Source organism: Cinclus cinclus, chromosome 2 (assembly GCF_963662255.1).
Source record: "Cinclus cinclus chromosome 2, bCinCin1.1, whole genome shotgun sequence".
Taxonomy (NCBI): Eukaryota; Metazoa; Chordata; class Aves; order Passeriformes; family Cinclidae; genus Cinclus; species Cinclus cinclus.
Window position 1 is genome coordinate 67765185 of NC_085047.1, and position 27818 is coordinate 67793002.

Genomic DNA, 27818 nt, shown 5'->3' on the forward strand with positions numbered 1-27818 from the left:
ACTAAGCATGTTGTGAACCGGTCCGGTAAACGCGTTTGAAATGAGCTGTACGTTCATGAACAGCAGTTTTCCATACCACAGCACAACAGGCATACACCAAACTTCCATTAAGTCACCCAGCAAGAATACTATTTAGAGGTCAAATGTGAACATCCTAAAACTTTTTAAATCTAAAGCTGTTCTACTTTTAAAAAAAAGAAATTAACAAAGCATCATTAAAACAGAGAAAGGTTTTTATATTGGTCTCTTGTTCTGAAAGCATTTCCTTTTTTATGTATTTTCTTTTTAATAATTCAAAAAGCACTTTCAAAAACAAATTATGAAAAAAAATTTTAGAAAAATATTACTGGAAACTAGCTAAGCTGGTTGTAGCCTATGATTGTAAATTAAATGTCTCATTTTGAAAAACGGTATCCTTTATTACCTAAATAAATCCGTATCCTTAAACTAGGTGCAAAATAAAGCTGTTTTAATATTGCATTGAATATTTTGTTGCATGCTTTTCCAGCATGTTTTGTAGAAAATAATCCGACACTTGAAGCTGAAGCTATGAGTACCAGTGTGTTAGCAGAGTGCTTCATGGTTTTCACTCTGAAAAATTATTTCTGTTAATCAGGTTCTAAATATTTTCAAAAAGGCAAGAAATAATGAGGGGGGAAAGTAACACTGTATTAACTAGCTATTTAACTATTTACCATAATCTATTACTTAATATATGTCTGAGAAATTAAAAACATTCTAAAGCACTTTGAATGCATCCTGAGAATAGTACAGTTAGTGAAATTGGGGTAAGATATGTAACACTATTATTATAGGATAATATGTATCCTATATCATTAGATATTTCCTCTTCTGTAACATTTGGATTGACTTTTTAAATGGACATCTTATGTGGCTTATTTGAGATGACAGATATTTCTGTGTGCCAGCATTCTGATAGATGTATGTCACTTCTAGGTCCCTACTGTGAACAGACATTTGAGCCATCACCACTAGCCACTGTCATTTCTCACCTATCATCTTATTTCTAGATTGTTGCAGTGTTGGCAAATCTGTCATTTTTGGGCTATGCCTTACCTAGAGTAAATGAAACTAAACAAACTGTGTGGAGGCAGTTGCTTCCTTGATGGAATGAGTTCCTCATGAGGCAAACAGAAACCTCAAAGGGGGACACAGCTGTGCCTTTTCATTACACTACACAGTTAGAAACACAGACATGCTGTCACCAATTCTGTAAGCCCCCAAGTGAACAGGAGATAGGACTCATGTGCAGCCACATTTTATCAAGGTTGATCAGCTTCCTCGTAGGGGAGAGCTGAAGTCTCTGAGGTTGGCAGCCTTTGGTTCATTCATCTTTCTTATTGGTCAGCTTGTGATGGCCACTAAACACAACAGATATTCTGATGAGTTTTTAGCTTCAGTAGTGAGTTCAGACACATTCTTGATTTCTGGAGTTTTGATGATCATAATTTTAAACTTTTTAATCACAAAATGTTAAGTATGTACTGTAAATCCTCTTTGAGTGATTGGGATGAAAAATCAAACACATCTTTGTAAGTTTTCTTGGGAAGCAGCTTTCCAACTCCTGACCCACCCTTCTACTGCAACCTGAGGTACATTTTTGTAATCTCTACTTTGCTGTTATCCCTCCTGACAAATGACATCCAGTTAGCCAGCTTACTTGTGGAAAGATGTTTAATGTGTCTTCACACATTAAGTAAGGTCAAACCTCACAGAGTCTTGAGGGAGATGCGTAGAAAATCAGTACTTGCTATTTACAGTTTTTTGAAAGTACTTGTTTCATTTCTAAACTATTCAAAACATGTAAATTGAGTTACCAGGGTATTTTGAAGAGTGATAATGGTCACCTGAGTTATTACCCTTATTATTAAGCAAGTGAGGATCCTGAGGTAATATTGATATCCTCTGACTGACTGAAAATCCTTTTGCTGCTGCAGCAGCTGTTTCTGATTGCAGAAAGGCTGGTTCCTTTCTGCAGTCGTTGGGGGTTTTCTTCCCTAAAGGCAGACTGTTTAGATAGACAGGAGATGCTACCTAATTCTTTCTGCTCCTTTGAGCTAGGGTGTCTTCTCTGCACAGATCATGGAAATGGAGCAACAAAACTGCATTACCTGGTTACTTTAATTGGGAATTTCTGAGCCATGCTGCACATGCCAGTGTTAGAGTGTTCTGTAAGCTGCATCTGAATGATTCACAAATACTAACAAGAAAGATCCATCAGACCACAAACAATGATAGTGAAGCAACTTCACCATAGGAGTCTGATCAAGATTGAAATTGTCTAGATTTAACTCCAGTCACTCAATCTCCAGCCTCGATAGATTTTGATGCAACAGCTCAAAGAATCCATTTTCATTTTCTGTTCTATGTAGGCATCCATACTGCACATAAGTTTTAAATGTGTGCTGTAAAAGTCCTCCTAAACAGCTGTCAGTCTGTGAGCTTGTGCTCTTGGACTACTAGAACTTCTCAAAATGTAACCAAGAAAACAAGTTTGCTGGTGGCAAGTTTAAATTAATTATACAAGTTTTTGTCTTGATATTTTTTATTATTTTTTTTAACAAAAAATAAAAGGACGCATAAGGAGAGGGTGATAAGTAGGAAAGACTGAAAATTACATGTTTCAAATGAGCACCTCAATTTGCTGCACGGTCCATCCAAAATTCAGGTGTTCCAAAGGAAGCAGTGTCTGCCTCCATCTTGAGGCGTAGCTCTCTCCTCTTGCTACACGACGAATATTCCAATAGATGCTGCAAGTGCATGCAGGCTCAGCAGCTAAAGTGTGAGGGACTCACTGCACCCCAGCTTGAGCTGTGGATGCAGAAAAAGATTGAGCACTTCAGTGAAAGAACCCTGTGAGTTATTACAGTACAACAGCTCTACAAGGTTCACCTTAGATATTTAGATACCTAAGATTCACATCTTTCTTGGCCATCTCAGGAATCTAGCTAACTAGACATAATTAAGCCATGAACCTTTTCATGTCTTCATTTGTATCTCTACTGAAAGGTGTATAGTTTAGAAGTAACCCACATACCAAGGAATCTAGGGATTTGTTGTTTCAGTAGAGAGATTTCCCACCTTTATTATTTATTTTTCCCCCACACTTAATCTCAATAAAATTGATCGACTATTATGGGTTTTTTTAGAAAGGCAAACAGCTTGTTGTTAAAAACCAATCAGTGCCCCTGCATGAGACCTTATATACCAAACTGGCAATATTCCATTTGAAAAAAAGTTGAGACTTGTCAGGAATTTCAGTCAAAAATGTTGAGATTAATCCAGTGATATACTTTGCAAAAATGTGTTTTTCAACTTCATCCAAAGGTAATTCAACAAAATCTTGTTTTTCATTAGCCTATACTGTCATAAAAATACTATTTATTTGAATAGATTCACATACTGACTATTCACATTAAGCTGCTCAAATTTATGTCACCGTGCAAGTTCATAATTAGCTACATAATTGAATTTACAGTTTCTAAGTATTGGTTCTAACTCTAGCTGTCTTAACGGAATTCTGTAACATGTCTAATCAAACAATTACTGAATAACAATCCTGAAAGCTCACTGACCATCTCTTTTAAGATTCCTGGTGTGAAGTTTTCCAGACATGCTCATCTAAGACAACAAAAAGTAGCTGGTTTAATATGCTCTTGACTTACTGTTGAAATGTAAAATATTTTGTCATTATATGATACAAATATATTTCCTTCTCTTTCCCCAAATGTAAAACAGAAATAGCTAGCATGTTTTTTTTTTCTCTTTGCTTATCAACAATTCTACATCATTTATCTGAAAACAGACAATTGGTAGAGTTCTTAATACATTTCATAGAATTTTATTAAATGGTTTTTTTTTCAATGCGGGTTGTCGACTTCTTAGGCATCTTTCTTTCTCTGTGTTATTTTTCCATAATAACTGCCATCAAACTTGTATTTGCTGTTACTAGTTCTTTTCCCAGCTGTTGCGTGTCTATAATTATAACTGCTTTACAAAATGCCCTCTAAAGAGGCAGAAGGCCAGGGTTGTTCTTTTGAGAAAGAGGTGTTTTGACTTCCATGGGATTGTAGACTTTCAGGACTGCACTCACCTCACTCAGCCTACAGTTTATTTCAGCTTTATTTATTTCAGCTACAAAATTGGCCTACCTTAGATGTGAGACTGTTTGAGTACAGATATGGTTTAGTTTCAGGAATTATGCAGACACTGGCACTAATATCATGAACTCTCCTGCCTCACTCTGTGGCACAACGAAATTTAGGTTCCTACTCTTCTTTGAATGGGGCAGTTCAGGTCCCACAGGAAACATAATCACACAGGCTCGTTAGCTCCTCTGGATAGCCAAAGATGTTCCTCAGGGCCTCTGCACTTCTCCAGGATCACAGTGAGCAGGACACTGTATCCTGCAGACACTGTCCTCTAAGGGCCCCAGAATCTTCTTTGAGCATCTCATAGGCAGCTGATTAAGGAGCTTATCCTTCCTTCCCCTATTTGAAAGGACACAGCATAAGAGGTGAAGGAATTTTTTCTGACCACATCCCTTAATTATTTTTTTCTCTCAACATCATGATTTAATTCTAAATGAGCATTCATTGCCTGACCTCATTGTGCTCCTAGGGATTGTTAACCTAGCAGCTCATTGCTTTAATGCTCTCTTAGCTTGTCCAGCCAGACCATCCCCTCTGCCATGTCCAAGCCTGTATAGGCTCCGTCTCCCACCTGGCAGACCAGTATTTCACAAGACCCAAACCACTCTCTTCTACGTTATTTCTCTAATCAGGAGATTTCAGCAAAAATACAGAATTACAACAGCTTTACAGTTAGCATTTGTTAACAGATCCTCAGCATAAACATTCTGGAGTCAAAAAGTACTTTCTTTAGTAGTAAAAAAATACGGTTTTGTCTCATATATTCAAGCAGTTAAAATATCACGTAAGACCTAACAATCTAACAAGCATTGCCAACACCATTTGTTTTTTTAAAGCAGGAAGCCTCCGCATTGGACAGGGGAGGTGGAAGTAAAGAATGGAGATGGCTCCCACTAAACTTCCAAGTGATGGACAAACCACCTTTCTAGAAACTGTGAATGTTATTTTTAAAGTACATTAGCATTTTAATTAATCTTGCCTAATTACCCAGCTTGTACAGATTTCCATCTGCTCTAATAGTACATAAATAATTAAGTGACATGCTGAAGGAGCATGTAATAGTCATTTCTGGCCCTTCCGTGCAACAAGTCAGAGCCAAGCAACTGTATGACAACAGATGAAAATACAGGAAAGACTCATCTCCTAAAGCTGAGTCAGTGACCTGTTGTTCTCCAAAAGACCTGTTTTAATAAACAGCCTGCAGTTCAGACATACACTGAACATAGAGAGGTCAAAAAAAACCCCGAAACTGGTAACAATAAATTATTTTTTTCTGTATTTATTCTCATCAGATGAGCTGAAAATGCTTGAACTGTACCTGAAACCTCAGTAATATGAGGCTGTTTACCTGAAGTTAAGACTTCTTAAAATCTGACTAAAGATTGGGTTTAGCTACTGAGTGAGATGTCTTGTTCCCTCCAGACAGGTTGATGATTCTTAATCCAAGAATTCAAGTAATGAGCAGTTGAAGTTTCCATCTTGAAACATCTGTTCTGCCAAGTCAGCACTGGCCTTGATAAATAGCAAATCAGACTGATGCATGCAAGTGAATACACACATGCTCAAGTTAAAGTTGAGGGAAAATACTTGAATAAACCTCTGCATAGACAGATTTATATAATTAATCTGTAATTAAGCTTTGTACAGTGCAGACTGACTCAGGTCAAAACACAGAAAATGCAGACATGGTAGGATCTTTACCTGTTGCTGCAAAAAGTTTTTCAAAGGTTGTTTGTGGGTAAGTTTACATACCTTTATTTAGTTGTCACAAACCTTCACTGCTGTTTTAACTTACTCATCTTACAGTGGAAGAAAAATATGTTTAGCTAAAGGATAAAAACAAACCACCAGTACAATTGCATCTGTGTGCTTTTAGTAATCTCAGCAAAATTCAAACATAACTTTAAAAGATTACTTAATTTTTAACTGTGCAAAATAAAACTTTGTGTACACCTCTCATTTTATAAAGTCTGTATCAAGTTTTGCAATGGTGACTCTCCCTAAGCCTATAGAAAAAAAAAAGAAAAATTTCTTTTTGCAGGTTTGTTATAGTCTTTATATCCTAAAAACTGTCAAATCCAGTTCTGAAGTCACTCTATTGAGAAGGCTTTTGCCTGATATGGTGTGCCAATTCAATTCCAAAAACAAGAATGCCAAGCCAGTTCAGGAAGGTACATACTTCACTCCCACCAGAGCAGCAAAGAAAGCCTCAGGAACTCCACTGGAAAGGGGAAGGTTTGACACAACTGTCCTCCAGAGTATACAGGGGGGTTGGCAAAATGAAATCTCACATTCTGTACATCCTCCAAAACAAAGCCTTGTCTGAGGGGAACTAGAGGTATTTTCCTGATCGTAAGGCTTTGCACAGTAGAGCAGAGGGGGAATGGGATGACTACTGAAATGTCAGGAGAGGAAAGAAGTCAAGATGAAATGTGTTTTTACTCAAATGCCAGGCTGAAATAATTAAGGAGTACCATTTGTTATTTCAGCAGGAATATCCTTCTCTCCACATGGTCTATCACAGTATTTCTGGAAAAAGTGAAATGAAAAACGGGAACTGGGCTTTCCTTTCATAAGCAAAGGGAACACCTCTGTAAGCTAATCCTGAAACAGCAAGAGATAAAGGTACACAGGAATAGACTGTCATTTCATGATTTCCCACATTCGCTTTAACAGAAAGTCACCCTGCTACATTCCTCGGTGTGGTGGTGCTGGATTATATAGCACGAGTGGCATTCACAAACCCTGTCATGAGTTAAGATGGTACCTCGTGGCTGGTGCAATCCTGTCTTCAGAGGAAAGTTAGCACCAGAAAAATAATGAGTTTCTTAATGTAAAATGATTGTGCTAGCTCTCTTCTGAAAGTCAGAAATAAAAAGAAAAACCATTTCTTCCCTTAGGGAGATGGAGTCCAATGAGTGGCCAAAAGTACAGACAGCTACTATTTTGCAAGAAGAAAGTTCATGCCTGCTTCTCCAGTAAATTTACATGAAAAAATGAGCCGGGTGTTTGCTGAATCTGAACAGGCCTCTCTATGTGCTAAAAGCTCCTGGAATTATAATCAGACATCTTCCTGTGGCTTTCAAGCCTGACTTAGTTCAGCTGAGGTCCTTGGTTTTCCCTCACCTCATCATTATGAAACAACTTGTCCATGCCTTTCCAGTCCTTCCCTACACCTCCAAACAACATGCAGGTCCCCATAACTCTGGCCCTACTCCTCCCAGCAGGACAGTGGGAAACAAGCACCTTTCCTAAGAGTTATGTCTTGTGGAGCAATGAGTTAGGAAACCAGAGAGCCTGTTTCCATCCTGGCCCCCCTGCTGAACTCCTTTGCTCCCAAACCCACTCCCACAAGGCAGTGCTCTCTGCTCCTCCACTGCCAAGCTCCCAACTGCCTGGGACTTGACATTTGTTCTTGTTTTCTCCTGTCTCCCCTAATGGGCATAGCACTACTAAGCGAATAGGAATGTACAGAACAAGAGAGTTCAAAGTAATTGAGTCTACATTCATTCAGAAAGCCTGGATCCTTGCCCACTCAGAACCTGCAGCATTGACATAGTTTCAGAAAGTTTAACCCTTTTCCCCTGAACCTGGTAATGCTCTTTCTAGTGCAGAGCGTTGCACTTCTCTTTCCACTGACCATGGACACTGAAAAGTGTCTTTCACATACGTAGCTCTAGGTGTTTACCAATCAGTGTTTTATTTCTCTCTTTTTTTTTTTTTTTTTTTTTTTTTTTGTTCTGCAGGACAATAACTAAAGACCTTGAACGGGAATTTTCAGAAGATGCCTGGGGACTTATGTTGCAGAAGAATGATCACTTACCAAAACTACTAAACATGTCTGCCTGAAGTCTTACTTACACAAACATGGCTGTGTTGAGTTGAAAACAGCTTACTCAGTTTTCTGCTGCAAATTCATCTGTTAAGGTATAAACTCACTTCTACTGCAGTCTGAAAAACGAGTGAAGAAGCAGAAACATTCCAAAATTATTATAGCCATAAACTCATTTTTTTTATGATTAATTCTGAACAAACTCATTTCAATTTAATTTAGGAGATGACATTAGTTGGCAGTTTATTATTGACTTTAAATCTGTAAATAAAAATTATTTGTTCCAAGAAGTGTAAAATCTAGTAACAATGGGAATTCTTGTATTGGTTTATCAAATATTTTTTCTGTCTGGATCTAAAAGTGCATTTAGACTATATGTGAACTAAATAGTGCAGCAATATGTTGGTCAGATAAGCAGTGAACCTGAGCAGGAACAAGAGTCTATCTGACTTTCCTGTTTAATTGTTAGTGATAATAGAAAAGTCAAAATTAAAAATTGCTCTTTAAAAATTATATAGCCTTCAGTAATCTTCCATTGATTATTGCTTCATAAAAGACTAGGTAGGACCTAGACCATCAGTAGCACAAAAACACCATTATGAGACTGGATTTATTTATCTGCAGTTAAGACCTAATTACATCCTCTCTAAAAAAATTCAAACACATTCAGAATGTTCGCTTCTGAATGTGTAAAGTATTCAGAGAACTTTACTCCATGATACCATTCTAATTAACCTGCCAAAGCTTTTGCCAGGGCAGGCCCCTTATAAATGCATATATATAAAACAAAGCAAAACAAACAAAAATAACACAAACAAACAAACAAGACTTTTGAAATTATCTGTATATCATTCATTTAATCACATGGAGAGAAAACATGCAAATAAATGTATGCAAGTCTCAGAAACACTTCAGTTACTACAGCCACAGGCTTCACATTAATATCTGAAAGTTACCAGCATATACACAACATGGGATGATGCCCAGTCCTATGTTGTGCCTGATCTATAAGAATTATTTTCCAGACAGCAAAGTGTAGTATTGCTATTTTTGCACTTATAAAGCTGTTAGAGAGCAGTTTTTATTAAACTAGTCATTTCAGATGGTCAAAAACATAGTTTGAAGCCTAACAGTTTGATATAGGGGATATGTCAGTGTCAGGTATTCAAAAAGCATTATTTGAAGTTTAACCCTAAACTAGGGTTATGTGAAGGGCATTAACACAAAAACAAGACATGATTTTAAAATCTGATGGCTAAAACACCTGTTCCCAGGCTTGAGTGGGGAAAGAACACTGAAGTTGCATATTGCCTAAACGGGAATACGTGTTGGTGTCGGATGGGAATGAGCCTGCACGTCTTTAAATGCTGCGCTGACGGAGTAGCCGGATCTACGTTAGTAATAACAAGCATCAAGAGGCTACATATTGCTAAACAGACAGTTTGTGTAAAGAAATGTTATGCTGAGCTCTTCCCTGCTTCTGTAATTAGCTTTCTGCGTGCAGTCTGTGAGACAGCCTTCCTACTCGCTGTGGACTAGACGGCAAAGGGGAGGAGTGCCCGGTTGACCAGGAAAAAAAAAAAAAAAGCTTTTTTTTTACGTTTTAAAAAAGAACGTTGTCTGTAAAGATAGGGGATAAATATGGGGAGGGGGAGGTTGCCAACACTTCTGTGGATTTCTCTGCAAACCGAAGGCACAGAGCTGACAGGGCTAGGAGAAAGGTGGTAAGTTTGTGCTTTTTCCCAAAGCTCCGCTACACGCTGTACTTTTCCCATACGACGTGAGCCTGTCGCTGTCGCACGAAAGGACGGCGTCCCTCCTTTTTCTGCTTCAGCAAAACATGCGGTAGCTCAGATCACCATCCTGTGTCTACGGGGAAATACGCTTTGCGTCGAAACCACACCTCAAAACAAGTAAACAGAAACTTGCCTCATTTTTGTGGGGGGGAGAGGGGGTAGGGGGAAGAGCAGATTCAATCGTCGCCACCTCTTTACCCGTCTTCCTTGTCCTCTGCGCTATTTCTGTAAAATGCTGAAAAACTTCATTTTCACAGTGTACGCGGGGGGGGGGGGGGGGGGGGGGGGGGGGTGGATGTGTACTGCCGGGCTGGTAATTATTAGCAGCAGGTTTCGAGTACGAGTTGCCTTCAGGACAAAAAATAATAAATCTGAACGACTGCCTTTAAAACCCTTTTGAAGATGAAAGGTAGGACAAGACAGTTGTTTTAAAGCGCTCACATTAGCAGTGGTTCTTTACAAGACTATAAATAATAGTAGAATCACGACTGAAGCCTCGGCGGAGCGCTGCACTTGCTGAAAACCCGCTTCCACTCCGGGGCGAGCGCTGCGCCGGGCACCGCTCCCCAGCTGCTGGCCGGGCGGTACCGTCCTGCCGGGATCGGGATCGGGACCGGGACCGGGACCGCACCGCCATCAGCCCCGCGCTCGCCGGTGCCGCCGCTGCGGGGCAGGGCCGGAGCGGGCCGGGCCGGAGCGGGCGGCGGGGAGGAGCTGCCCGCGCTCCCCGTAGGCAGGGCGGGCGGCAGGGCCGGCCCCCTCTCCGGGCTGGGTGGGGTATAGGGGGGGCCGGGGGTGGAGTAGGGTGAAATAGAGGCGGGCGTGTGTCACCGGGTAGATACGCGCGGCCAGGTACAGGCGGAGGCACTGACGATACGGGAGTGGATGCGCTTTGGGCTGGTGCTCCTGGGAAGTGAGCACACGAGTAGCCACCGCCCGGAGCCGCCCGCGGGTCACTCGCCCTGCGTCGGGGCGGGCAGCCCGTCCGCGCCGCGCCCGCCGCCAGCCCCATGGCTACCAGGGTGCTGACCATGACCGCCCGCCTGGGGCCCGTACAGCAGCCCGAGGAGCCGGTGTTCGCGCAGCTGAAGCCCGTGCTGGGGGCCCGGGAGGCAGCGATCTTCCCCGGAGAGGAGCTGAAGCAGCAGCAGCAGCCGCCGCCGCCGCAGCAGCACCAGGGTGGCGGTGGCGGGGGCGGCGGCGCGAACCTGCCGGCGGAGGAGATGGTGCAGGTAGGCAGCGGGCACCGCTTACAGCCCGCCGGTGGACACTCGGTGCCCGCACAGCCCCCGGCCACCGCGCCTCGCCCCGGCCGGGGCGGCTGCTGCGGAGCGGGCGGGACTGGGTGGGGCCGGGCTGCGGGGCGAGGGCGGTGGACCCCGGAGTCCGGGGCCGTGGCGGCAGTGGCAGAGTGTGTGAGTGCGTTCGTATGTGTGTGTTCGTGTGTATGCGCGGGGGAGCGGGCACGCCGCCCATCCCGCCCGTGCGGAGCTCCGCGGAGCGGGGAGCGCTCCCGTGTGCGGCCGGGGCCGAGGCGGGGCGCGGGCTCCGGAGGCAGCGGCCGAGCAGTCCGGGGGCGGCGGGGGGAGCGGGGCTGCCCCCGCGGGTGTGTTGAAAGCTACAGCTGCTGTCTTCGCACTTGCCCGGCGGCAGAATTAGAGCGGCCGCCTGTCCTCCTCGCCCACGCAAGGAGTCATGTTCGGGGGGCGGGGGGGGGAGAGCACACGACTCACTGGTAAGGGGGGACTTCCCAGGACTTCGTGCCTGTCCCAAGAGCCTGTTTGGGAGCGGATCTGCAGGCAAACAGCTGGAGGAGCTAAAAGCGGGAAGGTGCCGACCGCAGCCGGGCTCCAGCCCGCGGACGGTGCCCGCTCCAGGGGCGGATCCCTGCGGGAAGGGAGCCCCGGTGCCGGGCAGCGCTCTGTCGGGCGCTGCCTTTCGGTGGTGTCTTCCCTAACGAGTAAATAACTCCGCGTCTTCAAAGCGAGCTGCATTCTACCCGTAAACAAGAGCTGGAAAAAGTAGCCTGGCATGTCGGGGCAGATCCAGATCAAAGGGACGGGAAGGCGGCTGTGTTTGTTTGTGGTGTTTACCGGGGGTCTTTGAAGAAAGGTCCTAAAATCCACTTTCGGGCAGAGCTGCTGTTCGTCAGCTGCTTTCGCTTGCGGGGTGCTAAACGGGTCTGGTATGAGCGCTCTCTTGACAGGGCAGGGGGGAATGTAGCATTTGCCCACTGGAGAGTGCATGATAAATGTTTTACCGATGACTGTACACCAGTAATGTATAGGGCTCCAGCCACCCACGGATTCCCTCGCACTACTGTGCTAAGAGGATGATTTTCCAGTAATTAAAGACCTCTCCGAGAACCGAGGCATGGATAGGGACATGTTTATCACGCTGTTAGACAATTATACACTACATAGATTATTACTGGTTTCTGTAGTCCTGGAGACACTTTACACAAAGAATACTCTGATGTAGTCAACCCATCTCCTTTTTATTTGATGTTATTAATAACTTTACACTTTGGCGTTGTAGTTCTAGTTAAATCCGTTTTTCTAGAGATGAAAAAATTATGGAAGTATGGAATATATATATCTAAACACTATTTGATGTATTAGTATTCAAATAGTCAGCTGAGGATGTGGCTTTTACAGTTAGCATTTCAAAGAGAAGCGGGTGAAACAGATAGGCAGTCACCCTGCTTGAGCAGTGAATTCCAGAGCAGTTGATCTGCAGATTAGGCAGAGCGCCTGTCACTTCTGCGCCTCGCGCTGTCTTTTAGGCATAAAAGATGAAAAGTTTGTGTATGCTGAACCATCAGATCTGTCTTAATGTGTGAACACTTTGTACTGTGACTTTATCTCCTTGTCCTTGATGATGTTGATCAGTGTGCTGATTGTAAAATCAAGCTGGTTTTCATTAGTGTGAGCATTCATAACTTCCTCTGTAGGTGTCCTGCAGCTGGATGAACAGTATTGCCTTTTATTTGTAAAGCCCCACATGACTTGGATGCCATCATCTTTCTTAGCTGGTAAAAAAATCATGTGGATTATGGTCTGTTTTGTATTTGTAGACGAGATGTGAAATGGAGAAATACCTGACACCTCAGCTCCCACCCGCTCCGGTCATCGCTGAACATAAGAAATACAGAAGAGACAGTGCCTCGGTTGTAGACCAGTTTTTCACTGACAGCGAAGGGTTGCCTTATAGCATCAACATGAACGTCTTCCTGCCCGACATCAGCCACCTGAGAACTGGCCTGTACAAATCTCAGCGACCCTGTGTAACCCACATCAAGACAGAGCCGGGCGGCATGTTCAGCCACCAGAACGAAGCTACTGCCCCTGCCCCTGCTCCCACTCAGGCCCTCCCTGAATTTACCAGCATCTTCAGCTCCCACCAAACTCCTGATGTGAACAACATTTTCATCAAACAGGAGCTTCCTACTCCAGATGTCCATCTTTCCATCACGCCCCAGCAAGGCCAGCTGTATCAGCTCTTGAGCTCACCGGATTTAGACATGTCCAGCACCACTCCTCAGGCAGCCGTGATGGACTCCCTTAACAATGTCTCCATGCCCTCAGCCATGGCGGGCCTTAACACGCTCTCCTCGGCTGTCCCACAGACTGCAATGAAACAGTTCCAGGGCATCCCCCCCTGTACCTACACCATGCCAAACCAGTTTCTGCAGCAGCAGGCCACTTACTTCCCTCCTTCGCCCCCAAGCTCAGAGCCTGGAAGTCCAGACAGACAAGCAGAGATGCTGCAGAATTTAACCCCTCCTCCATCATATGCCGCAACTATAGCTTCCAAGCTGGCGATTCACAACCCAAATTTACCAGCCACTCTGCCCATAACCCCCCAGAACATCCAACCTGTCAGATACAACAGGAGAAGTAACCCAGATTTGGAGAAGAGACGTATCCACTACTGTGACTACCCAGGTAAGCAATCTGTGCCAGAAAATCCCAGCTCTTGCAATTAAAAAAAAGTGTGAATAATCATGAATGAGGTATGAGTGGTTTTCTTTAGCTGTGGTCTGCAGCTAGGGAGAACCAAATTGTTTTTTGTCCAAGTAGAATTTGTCTTCATCATTGTTCTATTTTGAGTGGAACACTCTCACATTCTTTAAATAATAGGTACTCTTCATGTCATTTGTCATTCTCCTGAGCTCATTTTACCATGTTACACAATATGGACTCCGTAGAAAAGAAAACTTAAAAATTTTGGCCTTTGCTGATGTAAATCAGTGTGACTGTCCAGAATTCATGATGGAGCAGGGGTTCAGTTTGTCCAGTGCAGTACAACTCTGTTCGAATTTTCTGGCACTACAAGAATAATTTCAGCTCCCAGTAGCCAAAGCCACAACCATTCTTTCCTGTTACGAACAGGTGATTCAGCTGGCCTCATAAATCCATTAAAACCATCTCTGAAAATTGTCTGCAGATGTATTGCACTGAAGGGGAAGAGGGACCTGACTGGAGAGTGTGCCCCCATGTAGTACGTGACCCCAGATACAAGGCGTGCACACCCGTTGCAGCGCAGAGAGAAATTGCTGCTCCCCCTTTACCACCTCTTGGTGCCATATCGCCCATTCGGTGTGCCGTGCAGTAAATTCCCAGTGAAAGAGTTGTGTTGAACCCTGGGTGACGGTGACACAGAGTCTGTCTTGATCAGGTCCTCTTGGAAATTTAACAAAAAGAACCCCAAAACCCTGCTGAGTTGTTGACTTGATGTAGCAGGTGCTACTGTACATGGATTGTAGCAGCTATTGGCCTATGTACTACATTGCAAAGCAGGAAGTCGAGCAGAAACATATAGGTTTTTTCTGTGTAAAGCAACGTATCTGTAGGAGCATTCTATGTAAAATTTTGCTTCTGACTGGCAGAAATGATGCCAGAAAGCAGTAAACTTCAATGTGTCTGGATACTACCCCAGCACTGAATGAGAGTTTAAACATAGTGTTTCTGTTCTCCGTACTGAAGCCTCTTTGCTTTTTTTTTTTTTTTTTTTTTTTTTGTTGTTGTTGTTTAGGCTGCACAAAAGTTTATACCAAGTCTTCTCACTTAAAAGCGCACCTGAGAACCCACACAGGTATGTATGTGCTCACTCTCGCTGTCTCTCCTTGGTCCGTGGCTGACCCGTTCTCTCACAAAGCAAGCACGCTGGGTCTGCCAGCTTCTCCCTGTTTTCTCTAGAGTGGTGCGGACACACTGGCAGTTCAGCTATGAAATATTTGAGGATTCACTGAGAAGTAAAATCTGTTTCATTTATGCAGTTTTGTTAAACCTCAGTGGAACTCAAAATAGCTGACAATAAAGTAGATGGAAACTTTCTTTTTCAGTCTAAAATGCCATTATAATGTTAAAAAAAATACTTCTTTCCTTCACGAATAGTGAATTAAACATAGTAAAGATATTCTAGTTTTGAAGATTTATCTCAGTAGATAGATTTTTTTGGTTTTTTTTGTTTTTTGGCTTGGGCTTTCTTTCTGACCTTTTTGGATAATTTAATGTTAGAATTTTTCACAAACATCGTGAAAATTCCCTGAATATGTCCATTTACTTTGTCCTTGGCATTAAGTGGGCTTTATTATTTTTTTTAACAGACAAATGTTCTCCATGTATATTTTTTTAAAAAAGACAAAATTTTAATTTTTTTAAAAAAATTTATATTCTGTGAAGGAAAGATATTAAAACGAAGAAAATTAAATTGTCAGTGTGTCACAGTTGTTTTTTTGTACCCTTTTCAAAGTCTGCTTGCAGCTACAGAGGCAGTCCCTGTTCCTGGGCCCGCGAGGAGCGGAGCTGGGGATGGTGTTGGTTGTGTGTGGGTGCAGGAGCTGTGAGTGCCCAGGAAAGTGGTGGGGAGGTGGAACTACCCCAGGTGCTCTTCCCAAGTGCTCACCTGCTGAGGCAGGGGGAAGAAAGAGAGAGGGCGAGAAGGAAAAAAACATAGCTTGCCACTAGCACACCTGAAACTGTTTAGGCAAGTTCTTTGCTGGGATCTTGGTACAGAACCACTCATGCTAAATCCATAAAAAGCACATGACTGATTTTGTAAAGAAACAAAATGAAAGGAGTGTGACTCCTGTTTTTAGAAGTCACTGTGAACTCTGGTTCTTTTATGCATGGGCTTAGAGCAAAACACGAGTCGCAGTTCAAGCAGCATTATTATTGAAGCAGACTGTTAGTGCTAGGGCTGTGCCGTTCAAGGAGTGAGTTTTCACCTAAGCTTAAATCAAAACTTGTCCTGAGCTATGGTCTAACAAAATGTTTCACTGTCTCTATGGAAACAAGGCCTTCTGTTCAGCAGCTGTTATAAATGGATTGTTAGATTATTGTAAAGAAGTTGAGTATGTCCAGGCTAAGTGTTACTAAGGAAATCTTGTGTTGTACAGTGAAATATTAAAAGGAAGTTTAAAATATTACAGTTTGGCATTAGTGACAGACTAAACACAAAGGCTGTTAAAATTATTCTTAACATATAATCACTCGGTAGCAGTAAGTTTTGTAAGAAAGGAGTATTTTCATGAGGCTGTAAATCTGATTAGTGTCAGAGAGTAGAATCCCCGTTTAATAAATAATCTGTACATTTAAGTGCACAATTTCCACTTGCTCACTTCAGCCAGGAACTAAATAGCAGTTTTAAGTATCTTGATTGCTACTATAAAATAACTAGGAAGAGAGATAAAAGCAAAGCTTTATTTTAAACATTAACATTACATAGCATTTGAAATGAATGTTTTTCCTTTTTAAAATCAATTTATATCTTTTCTCCTGTACCTTGAGTAGTAATGACTTCAGGGTTTACAAAATTAGTTCTTGTATGCATAGAAACACATACCTCATTGCTAGCATATATTGCTTAGGGTCACTAATGTTTATTGTTGCCTTCACTTTTTTACCTAGAAATGTGGATAAATGTGCAAAGGTCAGGGGAGCTGATGTATTCATGGAAACAAGAATGTTGTTTTAGATAAAAATCTAGTGAACTTAAGCAGGTCTGTAATACAAAGGGTCTTCTGGGGAGGTGAATGAAGGGATAAACTGTCTAAAGCGTGCATTACATGCAAGAATGTGAGTCCTATCCTGTTACCTGCAGTATTTCAGAGTTTGGATTAGTTTAACTCTCCTGAATATTCACTTCATACTTGAAGATTTCCAGCAGCGATTCTGATCTCTGCCTTAACATACGATTGAAGTGTGTTTTGAGAGCCAGATCTCTGACTTAACGTTTGATTGATTAAGGAATGCTGAAGTAAAGGGGTGCAAACTCCGGGAAACCTGTGAAGTTGCTCAGCCTTCCCCAAGAGTTCAAGGGAATCTTGCTATTGATCTCCAAAGGGATCAGTGCCGAGGGCTAAATTAGGGGATGTGCTGCTGTTCAACCCATCCCCCCCCCGAACTGTGAATTCATACAGCACTAATCAGTTTTGATATTTTTAGTTTTAAAACATTTTTATACGACTCTGTGAAGCTTTTACCTTCAAAGTCTAAAGCAAATGTCACGTAAGCCGTTTTAATAAAGTTGTGTGTGATATTCTTTCAAATCCCTTCAGGGATAGCAGACCTGTTTATCTGGCTAAACCCGTTCTTTAGTAATCATGGACCACTGAAGTTGTTCTCTCCTTATTCTTAGTTTCTTAACAATACCTTTTAAAATTGGCTGCAGTCTCTCTCTCATCCCAACCAGTCCCTGCCCTTCTCAACAATCTGTCATCTTAAAATAAAAGAGCCTGCAGCAAAGTTTGTCTGCCATTAAAAGTCAAGGCAGACCTCATGGTTTTCCTTTTGTATTGGAAAATCTCAGCCTTTTCACAGTATTTATTTAGCAGCCTTTCTCTTCTGAAAGGCTTTCCCTGGGTTTAGTAGATGTTCTTTGAGAACAAACCTAAGGGAAATGTTACTTTTGATAGATGGAATGCAGGCTGTAGTCAATTTTTTTTTTCAGTTCCGATATGAACACACAGATTTTATAAATTGCATCTAAACAAAACTACAGGAAATGGGCAAGGGAAAAATGCCATATATTTTTCTTCTTAGGTGTTCCCAAGCTGTTTGCCTTACACTAAGTCAGGTGGTATAAAGTCATATAGTTATGCTGATTTAATGCAGTTACACTGGACTCTTGCTGTTGATCAGGAATCCAGTATTCCTGTTAAAGAGTTACGATAGGGTTATGTATTTTTGCCGGTTGCTGAAGCAGGCACACATTTTTCTTTCCCAAAGTAATGCTTTAGCATTTGTTCGCAATCAAATAAATTTTAGTTGGTAAACTGGCAACTCCAAAACAGAATAAAAAGAAAGGTTCGAGTGTTGAAAAGATGCAGAGCACTTTTCATCCGTTTCCATGCAGTTCTGGAGCAGATGTGTGGTACATTTTAATACCTTAAACCACTTCAGTATGATACCTGAATTTGATGTTAGTTACTTCTGAAACAGGTAAAATGTGTTTTAAAACTCAGTGTTTTAAAGTACCTATTGGAACATCTTTCAAAACAGGTTGTATTTTTGACCTTTCGAAGCAGGGAGTTTCTTTTAAAATAATGTTACCTGTTCGTCACGGAGCAAGTTTTGTTTTGTACCCAGCATTGTGCAATTGCGGTATCTAAAGTGTGAGAGGGTTGTGCATTTATCACGGGCTGTTCTGCAGCAAAGCCATCTGAAAGCTCTGGCATAACAGCTGTATGTCCAAATTGAAACATGTGCCAAATCTCAGGGAAAGGCAGTTACTTGTGTATTGCAGATAAACTTTATTCAGTTCTTCTTCTGGCATCCGAGTACATATATATATATATATGTATGTATGTATATATCAAGTAATAATTTGAACAGTGGTCCTATAATTTATCCTTTTGGATTTCTATATATGCCAAACTTCTGGATTGTGGACGTTGACTGTTGGCTGTGCAGGCACCTGGGGCACCATTACCTGTATGCTACCTGTAATGCTGCAGAACAGCTGGCTACAGGGTCGGGGGGGAGGGGGTTAATTGTTTCTGTGGCAGCTGCACACTTCAGAATTGTGTATGTTTTTAAGACGAAAATCTGTGATTGTTTTGAACACATCAGGGCACGCACATTGAGGACATTTTCCATCTGCATACTGGTTTTCCATACACAGAGTCTTTGTACAGGCATGTTCTCTGGTCACATGGTGGGCTTGCCATTAATAGTTTCTAGCATTAACTGCAGAACTATTTCATCTCTATCTATAGATCTAGCTTGTATTTGGTGATGGGAAGTGGAAGCAGAGATAGCTTAAGAGAAATGGCATTTCTCTAATGAGATGCACTCAAAATACTTCCACTGTCCCTGGTTATTCCAAATGTTTATATAGGCTGCTGACTTGTGCAGTACCTCAAGGCGTTAAACGTTTTATTTTCTTTTAGATCTCTGCCTCTATAGAACCAGAATTATGCTGATGGTACATCAGAATTAGAACCACTTGTAAGCAGTAGACTCCAGCAGTCCCTGGGTCTTGGTGCTATACCTGCATAGGTATTCCTGCACTTGTTATGGGTGGTGCCATCTGCCCAGGAATTCAGGATGCCCCTGGTTCAGAAGGGAAGAGAGGTAGCAGTTGGGCTCCTGCCGGAAGAAATGCTCATGGGGAAACATGTGAACTCAAATCATACTGAGACTTTGGTGAGGGATTTTGCTCATGGTGTGCACATGAGGAATGGAGTCCCCAAAATACTCTTGCCTTGCTCATGGTTGCAGCCACAGCAAACCTCATCCTGAAATCATGAAAACAGCAATTAAGTAATACTTCTGTGCAGATCCAGCTTTTTTGACCTGTTAAATGGGTCACTTTAAGGAGCTGTCAGTAAATGCCATCATTGGTAGAGACCATAAGGAAAAGTGGAAGAGAGTTAAATGAAGCTGTTGACAAAGTGCATTAAAGTGCAGTGTTGCTAGACACTGCTGAGGGGTATGTTAGTATCTTTTATTTATGAATTCTGCTAAATCCATTAGTTGCCCGTGTGAGAAATGGAAGTACATTATTTTCCTGTGCAAACCACAGTTTAAGGGAAAATAATGCATTTTTTTCAAATGCTTCATGAATGATCACAGGCCTTGGGAATAATTGATCTGGTTCTTTGTCTGCAGTCATAAGCTGAATGGGAAGTGTTTGAATGTGTTTCTGAAAAGAGGTTAAAATCTTAGCAGCAAAAACCTAAATTTTATTTATATATTACTGGTCATTCTTACCAGCATCCAGCATACAACTTCTATGAAGTAGGAATTTAATTCCAAGGTGTCAGGTGAGGGTATTCCTGTTAGACTTTAGATACTGAGAAGAAAAGCCTAATATTTCCTTTTTGATTAAAAGCCTAGAAAGTCCCTCTAAGCATGAAAGCTTTAAAAACCTGTTGTTTCTGTCAATTGCTCCCTGAGAGGATTAAACTTCAGTTCCAGGATATTTGATTCTTGATAAAGAAACTGTTGACCTAAGAGACCAGCTTTAAATATAGTTCATTTTGAGACCGCCCTACATAGGCTAATATAGTCCCAAGATGCAGAGCAATTGCCAGTGATTAAAAATGTCCATTATTTGATCAGACATTCCTTATTGTAATTAATTTCTGAGGCTTGACTGGGATGATTGACTCCTGATTCCAGCCAGGATAGCATGTTGCTTGTTTGTTAGATGACCTGCACTTCCCATTGGTGAAAGATTAGAAACATTTAAGTAATGTCCTAGTTTAGTCTGAGTATCTTGGTAGCAGCATTCCTGTCCTGTCAGGCTGCATTATTTATATTCAGGGATCTCTAACAACTCTGATTAAGGACATATTAAAACCTTTGATTTTGGCAAGTGTACAGTGCTTTGCTTTGAGTTAAAATACCTTTAATGTATTGCTTTAATTTTTTTTCTTCTGGTGTGTGTGTGTGTGCGTAGAGTAGATGGAAATCTGGAAGTCTACAGTATGTGTTTAATAAATTCCATTTTAAGAGCACCTCTTATCTGGCTGTACAAAAGCCAGTGTTATTGGTGAGAGAGCTAAAGAGCAGTTCTTGTACCACAGGCATAGGTGAGGAAATGTGTTCTTCAGCACAGGATGTGTAGACACAGCCATGCACGCCAAATGGCATGGTTTTCTTATAAACCTACTTAAAAAAAATTCCTTCCCTTTGTGTTTGCATATCTTCTTGAAGAGCGACCACCTCTGTTAAGACAGAATGTTATACCACAAAGAAAATAAACCATTGCACAGGGCAGTCAAGATTCCTCACTAATCCTTGAACTGCGTAAGACAACACTTAGCAAAGTAAGTGTGCTTCTAGCATTGGTGGGAGTGCTGAGAAGGTAATGCCTTCTACACCTCTGTAGTCAGACAGTGAATTCTTTTCACTGTCCTCTTTGATCACCAGTGAGTTATCTTTTATTCCTGATCATGTTTCATTTTATCAGTGAAAGGACTTCGTGCTGAGCTCAAAGCTCTCTGTTACAAAATTCCTTAAAATGATGTTTCATTGTGAAGTAGTATTTAATGGTACCCCTTCAGGCACTATGGTAGTAGGTAGAGACTTTATTGCATTTAAAAATGTGCGGCATATGTTGCTCATTCATATTATTTGTGGATGGATGTTTCAAGGACTAAATTTGTTTTGTCACTCCCAGAATAAGGTGGATGTACCTGGCTTGCTGCCAGTCCCTCACCCATCTCCATCTTGGACAACTTAGAATTTTAGTGCACTAAAGATCTTTTGAACACCTGAGGATTCATTTATTTTGAAAATGTAGCTTTCTGTTCTCAAAAAAAAAACAAAACCAAACCAAGAAGCTGCTTTTAATGATGACTACAGCACTTAGCACTTAGTCAGTAAGAGAAAGAAGATCTGATTTTTGGTAAGTCTTGGGAGCAAAAAACTTCTGAAAAAAAACTTGCAGACATACACCCCAGTAAGTACTTTTAGGTCCAGTCACCCAGTTAGCGTTTAAAACTATGGTGCTGTGATCTAGAAAAACACTACTTTGAGCAAACTAAAACAGAAAAAAAACATTTAATTTGTTCTTACTTTTTTAAAAAAAATTTGAGGCTATAGCATGTCAGGAAATTAAGACAACTGATGTTAACATGTGAAAAATTTGAAAACAAATCACCAGAAAATTTGAGACAACATAAATCTTCTCGATAATCTGTTTTAAAGATGAACATGATAAAGGTTAGGTACATAACTGGTGCAGTTTTGGTACAGAATCTTCTGCTATGCCTGCCACAATTTTATTGCGCCTACCTGGATATTAAGGCCAACCACTTGCCACTAGAACTAGTTCTGTAATAATCACAATAACATTAATCACATAATATTAAAATGATGGTGAGACTGGGGGAGGGGGGCTGTCTTTATACTTTTATACCCCTGTGAGTTGTAAGTAGGTGTTGTAATTTTTAAGTCTGAAAAGTGTACTATCTGTTATTCCTTAAGGAGGCTCAAAACTTGCTGCACTGACAGAAATTTCTGATAGGAAACAAGCAAAGTTGCAGGCATTGGCTGTTGTAATATCTATTTGGATTTCTGCATACCAATAGAGTTACCTAACATTAGGTTTGAAAATCCAGCCCTTGCTGTTTACAACTTTATTTTTAAAGAAAGCTGTCCTATCAGTGAATTTCAGAAATAAGGTCATAAAGCTCTTTGGTGAAATAAAGAAGCTTATTTTCTTGTTACTGAGAGAGATTCATCAATAATGGAGTCTGTCAGTGACTTGTTTTTCCCAAAGGGTTTTAAACAGAAACATGTTCTTGAACAGAGGCTGCGTGTCAAAGATAGAGGGTGTCTCCAAAATTACTGTCTCCCCCCCACTGGTGGCACTGTGCCTTACCCAAATGAGCATGGCCACGAGGGTCAGTGCCAGCGACTGGCATTAAATGTTAGGAAAGCAGTTGATGTGTTTTGACACAACTGAATCAGAAGATAAATTAAAGGTAGAAGAGGCAGTGCAGTGTGTGTACTTCACTGGTCCAGAACACTCTCTTGTGGCATTGATAAGAAACCCGAACCATGGAATCTGCTGGGGGAGATTTTATCTGTTGAAGTGGCTGTTTAATGTAGCTTGTTGTATGTGTGAGCATCTAAACGGCCTTTTAACATCCTTGTTAAATCTCACAGCATTATGAATATTTTTTTTTATAACAAATAGGCACTTTGGAGGCAAAATAAGTCTACTTTCAGGTTAAACTCCCTTATCTCTTGCTGTGTGCTTTCTTCAAAAGACCTTCCAATCTAAACATTAGGGCTTAAAATTTCTGTGCTCAAATACAAGTCTCATTCTCATGCTCCACAAATGTATTTTTTTAAACTGGAGAATGGATACATATTAAGAGCTCAGGAACTTAAAAATATGTTTTGCGATGTATAAGCCTAGCAAAATATTTTAAACCATTGATACTGGAAGGAGGTTGTGCAGAAATCCAATTAAACTTACGAAATCCCTATCCTGTTGAAGTATAATTTAAAGGAAAGCAGTTCTGTTTCCCAGAAGTGCTGTGTATAATATTTCTGGCTTGGGAAGAAAGAGTTGGAGTGTGCTATTTGGCTGGAAATCGGTACCAGCTTCCTCCATGGTGTTTTAGTTGAACAGTGTTGACATTCTAACAAATCCAGTGGAAGCTCCCCTGAAGTGGAGGAGTTAGCTGTTTTCTTGCTTTTACAGTGAAATATCTGTTTGATACCATGATCGTGTTCCAGTAACTGAGCCGTACTGCCCTCGTGTTTGATGACCAGTGGCATTCTTGGTTTTACACCCTATAGAAGCCCTAAATTGCTGGAGGAAAACCAAATACTTCTGAAACTTTACAGCTACTGTATTTCGCACAATCATTAAAGTAAACAGATCTTACATTACTATGTAGCCAATGAAAACAGTGGATAAAGAGTTCAGTGTCCCTTGTTGTGTATACCTACTTTTAAAAAAAAGTAAGTCTTCAACCAGATTTCTCAGAGCTTTAAAGTCAGCACAGCAAAGTAGTAGGATCACTTCAGAAAATATGAGACTCTTTTTCCCTTGCTTGCGGGAACATAAACCAAATTCTTGTTTCTGCTAAATGACAAAAAAAGTGTATAGGTTGAGAGAGAGAAAATACTACCAGCTAGTTGTTGTTCTGCTTGCTCTAAAGGAGTGAAAATTAATCTCCACCTACTTTTTTTTTTTTTTGCCCCCCCTTCCTCCTTGCCCAAAAGGAAAACATTTGAAATTGATTCAGTTCTTAAATAGAACTTTCCAACGGAAACTAGCATTACAAACATAGATATTCAGTATTTTACCCCTAGGATTTATTCAAAATAATCGGGGCCTCTACACTGGCACTAAAAATATATTTTCCAGTTCTCACTGTTGGCCAAAGCAGGGGTTAAACCAGCGTTCCGGCTTTAATTTCCAGTACATAAAAGTAACACTATTAATACAATCTGAGTAAGGCACCAGCTCGTTGCCTCTGCTCATCCCCTGAGCAGCGCTTGGTTTAGCTCAGGTCTGCAGAAGTCTGCCAGCAAGGAGGAGCTGTGCTGTTCTGCATGGCACTGCCCGAGCTTTTCCCTGGAGCAACCCTATTGCCCAGGAGGATTTGTGGCTGTGGCGAGCAGTGTTGTGACCATGACAGTGTGGTGAGTTTCTAAACAGTGTCTCTACAAAGCTGAGCGCCGGGAGTTTGAAGGGGGTTCTATCTGTGGGACTCAGCCTTGCTTGGGACTCTGTGGCACCCAGGAATTGCCGCTGCCCAGACTGCCGGCACGCTGCCACTTCCTCTGCCAGGAGCCTTCCCAGCACCTGCTGACACCGCTTGCGTGTTAGGAAAAGTTTTAATGGGGGACAGCTTTTTTTGTTGTTGTTTGGACTCTGACAGGGTCAGGTGTTACCTACACAGGACGACTTTGAGGCTTCTTTTACAGTGCCCCGTAGTCTGATGCTCAGTGAAAGTTGTGTGTACTTCATACCTGCTCAGTGCCAGACTTGGAAACAGATCTTAATCTCTGGGTCCCCATTCCGGTCCGGTCTGGATATTCCTAGGCTTTTGTTTACTAGTGCTGTATTCCTGCCCTCTTTACTTTCTCTGCCAATCCTTGTATAATTCTGCAAAACACAAGAGGAAGTATTTGTAGATAGAGGCCTGACTGTGTGTACTCTCCCTGGACAGCGAGGGTGTCAGGCTCACAGCACTGTGAGTTCAGTGTCAAGTATAATGTGGCAGTTTTGAGTGAAGGCTTTTAAAGAAGGATTTAAAGCGAACAGGGAGAAAAGGAGAAATAAAGGAGGAAAAAAAGTAAATACACTCTCTAAATTAAGACACTTCAAATACAGGAGTAATACTTCCGTGTAACCTCTGTGTGTGCACATGTGCTTTAACACAAAGTATTCAAAGATTACCTCCCTGGTGCTGTGTCTTTGGATCAGCAACACAGGCTTTTACAGCCTCCATTGTTGACCCAGTTAAAATACATTGAGGATCATCTATATGATGCAAAAGATCCCTCAGTGAATAGGGACCTTTCCTGCCATTCAATGTGTTCTCACCTGGCTTCACCAGTGTTAGAAAAGTTTTACACACTGGGCTTGAATGAAATCTGTGCTTTAGCAATATAGTATGTGTTGCACAGAGCTAGAAAGAACCCTATATGATAGATCATTCCCATCTTCAGTCAGCATCAGAATTTACTCAGACAGAGTTAATTCAGCTGTGACAGAAAACTGTGATGATTTCTGTTCTGATTTGTGGTCCACAAAATAATTGCAAATTCTGTGAGAGGTGATGCTGGGGTCTTGTTTTTCCTAAGGGATGTTATGTTTCCATGTTTCCACCATGATTTCAATAAATCCCTGTTGCTGTTGATGAGAAGAGATTGTTGGTTGGGTGGGTGGTTAGTTTTTCTTGAAAAGGTCTGGTTCTGGTTGTGACAACACCTGCCACTACTAAGTCAAATCCCCATTATGAGCAAAGGGCTGGTTCTGCTCTCAGTAGTAGATGAAAAATTTCTAGTTGATCAGACAGAGTAGTAGAAACTCCCAGATAAAAGCAGTTTCATCATTTCATCTGCATGATAAATAAGTGCCTCTGAAGTAATGTTTTGGAGCTTCTCAGATGGTGTTACCTGTATAACTGATGCAGAATAAACTCTTGACTGCAGGATACTGGTCCCTCTCTTTCTTCCACGTGTGTGTGTGGTATAAAACAAGGAAAAATAGGAGGCGCTCCACTCTGCAGTAGGTTTGAGACTGTCAGTGTAAAGGTTTGGGACCAGTGCAGATGTAGAAGATCTGCAAGGTGGATTAAAAAGAACGGTTTGGAAAGCTCAGCTTTGGTCAGTTTCTGCTCCAGATGAAGCTACTGCCAAGTGCTTTGATACCCTCAGTTTTCTTTCTCTTCTTGCCAAATGGATCAAATGAATACAAAATATATAGATAGCAATTCTCCCAACTGTAAGGTGTTTTTGTCAAACAACATCAAACATTAACCTCTTTATTTATATGAAGCTTGTATGGTGACATCATGCCCACACAAGCTCCTAGGCAGGTGTGTTCTTACCCCTGTAAAATTCTGATTTCACACAGAAGTCGTCATGGCTTTGTGACTCTATATTTCTCCCATTTCAACAAACACCTGTAAGTTGTAGGCATGCTTAAAAGACTGTGTTTCTAGTTCTAAAATGGATGAATGCAAGCATTTCAGGTGTGTGGGCTGGTGTATTCAAGACTGGGTGGATATTTTGAAGTTGCTGTAACACAGCAAGTTTTCAGATGCCATGTTCCTCCTATGTCAGTATAGACTGCTGAAGACAGCAGCAGTTGCTCCTTTAAAATACGGCTATTTAAACACCTGATTAAAGACATTTCATTCTGAAAATGGGTGCTTTGAACTTGGAGGTGCTTTCTCCTATTTATAGCTAGCCCCAGGCAGGATACCACAAGTTTTTATTGGTTGTGACATTTTAGAAAATACTATCCCCGTTGTGTTTGTAGCACACTGTGCCCCTTTCTTCACATATCAGAAGCTCTCAAACAGATCAGCACACTGCAATGAATCCTTGTAGAAGTCTTCTTTCCCATTTCAGACCTCTTAAAAAAGCACCGTATAACATAAATTACCCATTTTGAAAGGTGCAAGTGTAAGTTACAAACCAGGCTAGACTGTCACATGAGACTGCTTTTTTTTCCCTCTGCTCCCTCTCATACTGTGGTGAGTGTAAAGGAGCTTGTTTTGGTCTCATGCAGGCTTTTTAACTCTGTATTTCTCTGTATTTTCATAGCACTCTCCAATTTGTATGTTTGAAAGTTTTGTACATTTTAATAAGGTACTGAATCCCATTTTCAAGTGCAAAATTTGCAGAAAAAAAACAAAGGGGCAGTTAGTTTGGGGCAAGATGCATAGAGCTGTGAATAATTAGGATATGTCAGCTCCTTGTTCGTAATCGAAGAACGATGCCGTTCAGTGTGGGCTCGCATCAGTTTTCTGCTGAAGAGTGGCAGCTGACAGTTCTGCTTCTCCGTGCTGTGTTTCAGGTGAGAAGCCCTACAAGTGCACGTGGGAAGGCTGCGACTGGAGGTTCGCGCGCTCGGATGAACTGACGCGCCACTACAGGAAGCACACGGGGGCAAAGCCCTTCCAGTGTGCCGTCTGCAACCGGAGCTTCTCCCGCTCCGATCACCTGGCGCTCCACATGAAGAGGCATCAGAACTAAGAGCTGGACTGCTCCTTGAGGTTGTTTTGTATCTATGCAATTTCCTATTGACTCTCAACTTACAGCTGAAATTAGTTGAATTTTTGAGTATATCCATTTAAAAGAGATCTTAAAAGGAACTGGAAATGTATATTTTGTATATTTATGCAGAAAAAGGGAAGACACTGTATCACAATTACCAGAGTGTTCAGTCGTTTGTTTGATTTCATGATGTATATGGCTTTAGTCAGCAGGTTTCATCTCTTTACAAGTATTATATCTCGAGACATTGCAGCTTTATACTGTTTTTTTTCCTCTTGCAGTGTTTTGACCAAAGCACTGTCGTTAT

At 41.5% G+C, this 27818-nt stretch overlaps 1 protein-coding gene across 1 annotated transcript; it reads left to right on the plus strand.

Annotated features, from left to right (window-relative positions):
- The first annotated feature begins 10810 nt into the window (after window positions 1-10810).
- Window positions 10811-27490, plus strand: KLF5 (KLF transcription factor 5). The gene is made up of 4 exons (XM_062514791.1): window positions 10811-11032; window positions 12877-13747; window positions 14838-14897; window positions 27312-27490. Exons 1-4 carry the CDS (start codon window positions 10811-10813, stop codon window positions 27488-27490), a joined length of 1332 nt encoding a protein of 443 aa, XP_062370775.1.
- The last annotated feature ends 328 nt before the right edge of the window (window positions 27491-27818 follow it).

What these genes read in the sequence shown, in the direction of transcription:
- KLF5 (XM_062514791.1), top strand. Translation starts at nt 10,811, where the DNA reads ATGGCTACCAGGGTGCTGACCATGACCGCCCGCCTGGGGCCCGTACAG. An exon ending in CGGCGGAGGAGATGGTGCAG is followed by an intron (nt 11,033 to 12,876) that starts GTAGGCAGCGGG and finishes TTGTATTTGTAG; the next exon opens with ACGAGATGTGAAATGGAGAA. An exon ending in GCACCTGAGAACCCACACAG is followed by an intron (nt 14,898 to 27,311) that starts GTATGTATGTGC and finishes GCTGTGTTTCAG; the next exon opens with GTGAGAAGCCCTACAAGTGC.